This window comes from Triturus cristatus, chromosome 9 (genome assembly GCF_964204655.1).
Source record: "Triturus cristatus chromosome 9, aTriCri1.1, whole genome shotgun sequence".
NCBI lineage: Eukaryota > Metazoa > Chordata > Amphibia > Caudata > Salamandridae > Triturus > Triturus cristatus.
In genome coordinates, this window is record NC_140592.1 from 1023971732 (window position 1) to 1023980330 (window position 8599).

At 44.5% G+C, this 8599-nt stretch overlaps 1 protein-coding gene across 1 annotated transcript in view; it reads right to left on the reverse strand.

The window, feature by feature from the left end:
- Positions 1–2030, reverse strand: part of DLST (dihydrolipoamide S-succinyltransferase) — a 150592-nt gene extending 148562 nt beyond the window's left edge. Inside the window, exon 1 of the mRNA XM_085626743.1 lies at positions 1883–2030. Within this exon, the coding sequence (XP_085482869.1) occupies positions 1883–1948 (66 nt within the window). The 5' untranslated portion in view covers positions 1949–2030. The remainder of the gene's footprint in view (positions 1–1882) is intronic.
- Positions 2031–8599: the final 6569 nt, after the last annotated feature.

An 8599-nucleotide genomic window follows, 5' to 3' on the forward strand; every position in this document is an offset into this window, starting at 1 on the left:
ACAACATTACCAGTGTGCACAACTCCCAAAATCTTTTAGTGCCGCGCTGTAACCTGCCAGACAAATGCTCTGTACTGGAACCTTGGAGGTATTGCTCAATCATTCTTTGAAAAATATTTTTTTCTTAACAAACTGATTTTCTGTCTTTAACTATATGTTATTTCAGTAGCATGACCCTAGCCAAAAGGCAGCCCAGCGCTGTACAAGGTCAAAGACAAAACGTATGTCTGGACATCTGTGCTTAATCATAAAAGGGCATATTTACTAAAATTTCAGAAAGAAAAGTAGCTGCTCTGCCATCACTGGAAAGAGCAGAACAGCACCAGATTTTCAAAGATGTGGTGCTTTGGAATTGAGATTGAAAGACCTGGCATGGAAGTTGCAAAGTGAACCCTCACATCAGCTCTCTGTTGACTCAAATCAACCTCTTACCCTCTGTTCTCTTTTCTCTATCTGTTCCCTCAGCTCTTGCCATTTGTCTCTGCCTCTCCCCTTCCCACATTCTCTCAGTTCCCTTTACCTCGCCTTTTATATGCCCACTCTACCTTTTCCTCTGTTCGATCTTCTCCTGGTTACCCTCAGAATCTTTCTGTATCTGTTTTTGCTCCTTTCTCTGCCCCATCTTCTTCTGTGATCCTTTTTTCTCCTTCCATTCTTCTTCTCTCCCAGTTAGCAGATCCCAGCTTGCTTTCCTCTTCTCCCACTGTTCACTTTCATTGTTCCAAACTTCTGTCTGTCTCTCTCTCATATATATATATATATATATATATATATATATATATATATATATCCCCCGCTCTTTCCATCATTTCTGTCTGTGATTTACACTCTGTTGTAGTGCTGCTGCCTGTGAACTCAGTCTACTTACAGCAATACAGCGCTGGTTCTGCCACTATCATTCATGGTACTGGGATGGAACTGAGAAAACCTCCCATTATCTTGGCTGTCAAATTCTGTTTGTAGTGTATTTGTTGCTAGTTTTTCCCCCTTTCAGTATGTCCAGCTATGTGTGACTATTTGATCAATACTCCAATGTGAAGTATAAACTAAAGAACATAACCCTATTTTAGGGTGTACTTCTGCCAGGTGTCTTTTATAAACGTGCAACGTTCTCAGATGGATCCCTAAAAATTGAATTTTGTCTTGAATTGTAACCCTTTGTCCTGGATTTCCACTGTCACTGTTTAGAATTTGCGTTCTTGCCAGGTGGTCACCCTAATGCTACTGAGGGTGAGTCAAGACAACCAGGATGCAACCTCCAAGATGGACCGTCTTCATACAAATAAATCAGAGAAAAGGAACATGTGTTCGATGACATGTAGACATCTGTTAACGCTATGTCGGGTTATCAGGCGACTTCACTACCAAAGGGTTGGGGTGACACCTAATACGGGATATCCTTACGGTTAGCTACTGCAGTTCAGGGAAGAGGTAATGTAAGGAGTCTAAAAAAGTGGATGGGGTTATCTGAGAAGCACAAAGCGGGATGCTCATTGGTGGATGAGATCAGGAGTACTCGGTTCATAGGTCGGGAGGTCTTTGCTATCAGGCCAGACTACCTTGGCGAGGGAGAGACCATGGTAAACGGCTTACACTTCACAGCTCTCAACCTGTCAAAAAGTTACTCAGTGTCCTTTCATGCCCCCTTGGAGGGTTTTTCCGTTAAAATGCACTTGGATTCATAAATATTTAGAACTGTCACTGCTGGAAAGCGTCATTGTTTCTAAAATAGCAGGACAGAACTCTGTTGCAGTTTCCAGGCACTGCCCTCCCCCTGCCCTTGGGCCCCGTCTGCCACACCCCTGCATTCCCTCTTCCAGACAGGCCGCGCCCACCAGTGAACTCCCGTGCCCCGCAGGTCTACCCCATCTCCAGCCCGTACCTGACGCAGAGCCCCCAGCCCGCGGCCGAGCGCCCGGGACACAGGTCGTGACAGCAAGAGCGCCATGATGAAGCCGGGACGGACCGGAAGAAGGGCTGGGAGGGCGGAAACCGGCTGGGAGAGACCAAAGGAGTAGGGGTGAACCAGGGAGAGAGGAGGTACAAGTTCGGGGCGGGCCCAAGAAGGGGCGGATACTGGAAGAAACCAACAGGGTAAGGGGAGCCCATGGGAGACTACAATTCATGGCGTAGAAAGACAGGGGGAGAGAGGACTGGAGGGGTCCGTGGGTAATAAGCAGCGGAACACGTGTATTTTATTAGGTCTCGCCTGAGCCAGCGCTTCAGCGCTGCTCTGGCGAGAGCTATAGAAAGCGGGATTTGGAAGTGCAAACTAGTGCTTTTCAGGCCGCCAACTACAGTGCATGTGCGCTGATCACTTTCGCGGCCGCTTTGATGTTCTCAGTGAGCCCCGCGGCCACTGAGAACATCAAAGCGGCCGCGAAAGTACTCACCATATGCCATATGAGTCCAAGTACCGCTGTGGACTATAGATAAAAGTGAGTTAAGGTAATGCTCAGATTAATTAGCAACCTCTAACATCATTGTTTAATGAAATATAACCAGGGCTATGGGTATCATGCAGGTACACAATTTTCTTATTGTAATGGATTTAGCACTCTTGCCACATATTGAACAATCTCCAGCATGCTTTGTGGGTTTTAGCAAACAGGATTTTTTGCTTCAACTAATCGGAAGTTACTAAAAGACACACAACACTGGTGGTGCAACCAGAGCTGTCCTTTACTCAGATAGCGACCTGGGTGAAACCAAATTTGGCTCCCACTAGTCTTTAATTGTCTGCGTGTTAAAAACTTGGGAGGGGTAAGAAGTTGCAGTGTGCAAGACTAAGGAGCGCCACAAAAAGATACAGACCAAATGCGGTTATGGGCTCCAGCAGTCTTCATAAAGACTATGGGGCCTATTACGATGTTGGTCATAAAGCCTCCGACCTTAGGACAGAGACTTTACGACCGACCATCATTCGTTTCAATTCCGACTAACTGATTACGATACAGCTGGTCGGAATTGAAACTAGCCGGTCCTTCCGGCTTGCTTTGAGCGGGCTCAAGGAGCCTGCTGGCCAGTCGGAATTGGCTCATAATCCATATGGATTCTCCTATAGAGGAATAGGAGAATGCGACCGCACCATGTGCGGTCGCATTATAATTAGGCGGTCGGGACCACAGACCGGAGGTTGGTCGGTCCCGTTTCTGCCATGGTGTCAGTCGTAGGAAACTCCGACCGACATCGTGATAGGCCTCTATTTAAGCACACTCTATTTGGAGCTAGGTTGAAAGGAGATTGTTCCAGGCACCTCCTGCTCCCCTCTGAAGGTCTGCATCCTGAGCTTGAGCCTAGCTTGACCATCTCAAAGGCCGGCCCTGGATGCAAAACCATGGCAGGCTCTCTAGAGGTTAACTGATGGACTACCAGTTGCTGATTGCTGTATTGAAGTGTTAAACTGGTCATAATGAGGTGAAAATGTTGCATGAATAGTATTCATGTTTCAAGGCATTAATCACGTCCAGACTGGATTATGCGAACGTACTCTACCTGGGCCTGCCGGACTTCCTCCTGCAGCACCTTCAGGTGGTGCAAAATTCAGCAGCTAGGGCAATTCTCCGTTTAAAACGGCCCCTCATCTTAAGGCCCTTCACTGGCTCCCTGTGAGGGAGCGGATAAAATTTAAGGACATGGTAACTTTTTTTAAAGCCCTCCACGGCAAGGAAGCCAGTTACCTCAGGAGACGTGTCTGCCGGTACGCACCTACAAGAGCACTCAGATCATCCTCTGCGGTGTATGTATGTGTCCCTAAGGTGCACCTGGCACACAGGGGTGGCAAATCCTTTAGCCTCCTGGGTGCACAAATATGGAATAAACTTCTGTTGCCCCTCAGAACCTCCACGGATCTGACTAATTTTAAAAAACTGTTGAAAACCTGGCTTTTTAGGAGCTAAACCATCTCCAGGGCAGTATTGTGTGAACTAGTAGCGCTGGGACACTCCTGTTGGAGTAGCTGTGCGCTTTATGAATACCAGTCATTCATTCATCCAAGTTGACAGTCTGGCTAATGGCTTTTATCCTGTGGCTTGAAGAAAAATCCTTACTTATTTAAATGTAATTCAAACAGCGAGGAAATAATTCTTTATTTTTCCTGAAAATATAACTTCATTATTCATGCACATTTTTGTTGCACTGTTCCCAAAGCATCAGTTTTTTTTCAAAAAAACTTTTAGAGCACAGAAAAATCCCAAACATTTTATTTCTCTTTTTCAAGATCTCATGTCTTGAATATTACAGTGCTCCTAGAGAGACGCTTACATTATGCATATGTAATGAACAATACCCGTTTGCAGGGTTCTTTCTTAATGCAAAGTGGCTCTGTCGAAACCCATATTGTGAACACAGAGTAAATCAAAAACTGAAGGTCAGTTCCAAAACAAAATCAGGGTAGGGATACTGCAAACGGTTCACCGTTTCTCACTAGAAGTGTGTGTGTGTATGTTTTTGTTCTGCTTAGGCCAGTGTCCGTGTTACACTCAGCAGAAACATAAGTGAAGCATCACTGCCTACGAGGGCACACGTCTTGTACACATAATTTCATTCATGGAGTTAGCAGGGGCGATGTTAATAATCATGTGCCCAATTCACAAAAGTAAGTGTTCCTGTGTTGATCTTTGCACATGTTGATCTACTCATACACATAGGTGTAAATCTCCAGTGTAGAGTGACTATTAATAATTTTCCACTTGTTAGTAGAGATCTTGTATCTATAGGAAAGTTTAGGGAAATGTATTTAAATATAGTTATTTACAAAAGTAATGTAATTAATCATCCTCGACCCCAACGATGCTGGCCTGGCGAAGAGCGATGGACTGGTGTGCCAAGGTGGAGGAACTGATTTATAGGGCATGGGGTTGCCCTGTGAAAACATCAGAAGATTTGGGGGCTTGGTGGGAACATTCGGGGCTGGCTATTTTGCCTGGTATCAGGTGAGGGGTAGGATGGGGTTGGCAATGGGGGGGATCCAGGCTGTGGGGTTGTAGGTGAAGCTTTGGTTGAGGTACGGAGTAAAGGCTGGTTATTGGATAACACATGCTGTGAAAATGCAATAAAGTTGGTTAAAGGAAAATAATGTAAAATAAAAATGTAAACAAATAACAATAGTATTAACTAGGGACAATTAAAGAAAAAGACACCACAATATCTCGTAAAATTAACTTTATATTCAATTGTAAATTAATTTAAATATATTAATTTTGTAAAAAAATTATTTTAACATTATTTCATCATTAAAATAACCCACCCTCCCTTACATTTTTATTTTATTTAATTTATAACAAACTGTTGTAACTTATGTTTCTAATGTTAGTAAGTTCGAGGCTTTTTAAACTAAGTTAAAATGTTACATTTTAAATTTAAGTGTAAGTACTTTTAGGGGGAGGTCCTTTATACCAGCTTGGCAAGACCCAGGTACTATTTCAGCAGTTAAGACCGTGGTGGGGACAGCCATTCAGAGTTTTGATATTTAGCCTCTCTTTCTGAGGTGACTGCAAAAAAGGGCAGTAAACCTGAGGAATACTGCTAGGACATGGTCGCGCTATTACACATTGTGGTTTACTGGCTGATTCCAAACTTCCCGGGTCAGAATGGGGACTAGCGTGCCGTTTTGTTTTACCACATACAATTATCCTTTGCAACAGTGCCTAATTTGTAAAATATTAAGTGCAGGTGCTCAGACTTATTTTTAGGAGACTACCCCCACTTCCCCGGGCTCCGCCCACTTTCTCCAATGGCTCCACCCACTTCCTTTATTGGCTTCACCCACAAGCCTCAAATCATCAGAGCCTCCTCCTCACTTCTTTAGTTTCGCAAGATGCTGAATACCTAGCTCTTCTCATATGCACCACGGGGACCTCACACTTACACACCTGCCCAAGCGCCTGGATACCCTCTCCTATGATTAGTGCACTATATAAATCAATATAACATAACATATGGAAAGCCTATGAAAACAACTCTAAAGTGAAATCAAATTTGAGAATGTGTCTACATCTCAAAATGCAGCTTCAGGAAAGGTTTATTTGAGGACTTGAGGAAACTTGGCAAATTGAAGAGAATAGGCTTGTACAGTGCTGTTTAAAAGAAAGGAAAAGATGAAGGAAGGAATACATTAAAGAAGGCAGCATCAAATGCAGGCAGGAAGGGGAGTAAAGGAGTGAGGAAATAAGTAACGGATGAAAGATGGAGGAAATAACAGAATGTGAAAGGCAGAAATGAAGGGATAGAAGGACAAAGGAAGTGAACGATGTGTGATGGAAGAATAGAAAGAAGAAAGGATTGCAGGAAGACAAGCACAAGGAAGGGTGAGTGTAAGACCTGGGGTCACCAAGCCCTAAGGGGGTAACGTGACTCGAGCGGCTGGGCACCCAAAGGCTTTTGTGTAAAGCGACCATACACCACACACCACCTCTGAAGCAGGGAACGCACACAATAAGGGACGCCACACTGTAGGGTTTATGCAACAACTCAAGTTTATCTAAGCAGATAGGCATAAAGACAGTTTATTATATGTCAATGCAATTCATTAGATGTCAATGCAGTTCCTTAGCGGTAATTGCAGTTCATTAGAGGTAAATGCAGTTCACTAGAGGTAAATGCAGTTCATTAGATGTACATGCAGTTCGCTAGAGGTTAGCATTTGTTGCACCCATCATACATAACGGTGCTGTAGGCAGTACCTGATACACTCTGGAACAGCGCTCAAGAACCCAGCGCTACTCGTGATAATGGCGCCGTGAATCCTGGTGAGCGGAGCCTGCGGACACAGCGTTACTCGTAATAACTAAGCATGGAACCCTGCAGAGCAAAGCCTACCAACACAGCGTTACTCGTAAGAATTGAGCCTGGAACACTTTAGAGCAAAGCCTACCAACACAGCGTTATTCGTAATAATGGAGCATTGAACCTTTTAGAGCAAAGCCTACCAACACAGCGTTACTCGTAGTAATGGAGCATCGATCACTTTAGAGCAAAGCTTACCAACTCAGCGTTACTCGTAATAATGGAGCATTGAACACTTTAGAGCAAAGCTTACCAACTCACCGTTACTCGTAAGAATTGAGCCTGGAACACTTTAGAGCAGGGGTCTTCAAACTGTGGGGCGCGACCCCCAGGGGGGCCGTGGAGTGATGCAAAGGGGGTCGCGCCTTCCCAGTCACACTTCTGCCCGGGCCCAAGGGCTTCAGCCCCCCCCCCTTTCCCCCCGTCCTGTGTCTCAGCCCGGGCTGCTGCAGTGAAACTTGAGCTGCTGGGGGCTCAGCTGGGCAGTGTCTGGATTCCTATCTCCGGCACCCCCGTGTTTTTTCACAGGTCTTTAAAGACCATTTGCATTTTAACATGCCTTTGTAAACTGCTTACAGAGGCTTAGGTTTTTTTGCTGGTTTCAGTACCCCCTGGGTCCCCACTGCGCCGTTTCCTTACATTTGGATTTTACATTCACTGCCGTAGTGTGAGAATGCATTTCATGGAAAGGAATACAAAGTTGGCTTCCTGGGGGCGCCGTGTGTGTGAAAGTTTATTGTGCTTTTGAAGCACCTGCTGCAGCGTTTCTTTCCCCGGCAATTACCAGGCCTCACATAAATGTCAAGATAACTTGTGTGATTAATTATCTTCCTGGAGAGAGATCAGAATGTTGTATAGTTGAGGTTTTGACTTGGGTGATGTTAGTGCAGAGGGTTAATATGCCTGCTGCAAAGAACATGTACCAAGTAGATTACAGAGTGCGTATGATGTGAAGAGATCAGCAGGTTACTGCTTTCAAAAGAGACATCCTTTTGTTACTTGCAATTTATAACTTAAAGTCCTAATAGAGAATAGTGAGCTATTAACTTTCATCCTAGAACAGCATGCACACTACAAAGAATACATTATTAGACCATTGATTAATGTTGCAAAAAGGGTTAATTTGGCTAGAAATCAATTCTTATTATTAAAGGAAACTCCCAACTATGCTGTTTCTTTTTCGACTCTGAGTTTGTGCTTCTCCACACCAAGCACTCTTGAACTATACTGCCTACCAGTATGGATGACATGTGACTCCTATACTTTTAGTCCTTTGGCTTATGTAACATTTCCTATACACTGATTTACACACTTATGATTGATTGTCTCTGTGTAATGTGTGTGTGATGCAAAGTGCTCGGACACCCTACACTGGTATGAGTGGCACTATATAACTAATTCAATGCATCTGAGAGTGTGGGGTTATGGAGACTTGGTCACTGTTAAAGGGTGCTAGTGAGAGAATCTGTGGTGGGGGTGGTCATTGTGGGGGGCACCAACAAACATGGTCGCACAGAGCACCACCAGCACTAAAGCCGGCCCTGGGAAGTATGCACAGATAAGCGCTGAAAATACCGCTTTAGGTGACTGTTTTTTTTTTTGTACCGACTGGGCCACCAAAATAATCTGCTGGCAACCCTAACCATAGGACTGGAAGTTTGTTGCAGGATCAGCACATTATTTATTTCCTTCACCCTCGATCCCCGATTAATGCCGCACTAGTTTAACTTAGATCTTAAAGTCTACGCCCCGTCAATAACATGCTGAGTTACTTCATGGGTCTGGGAATGCACCCTGCATTCAGACAACTCAT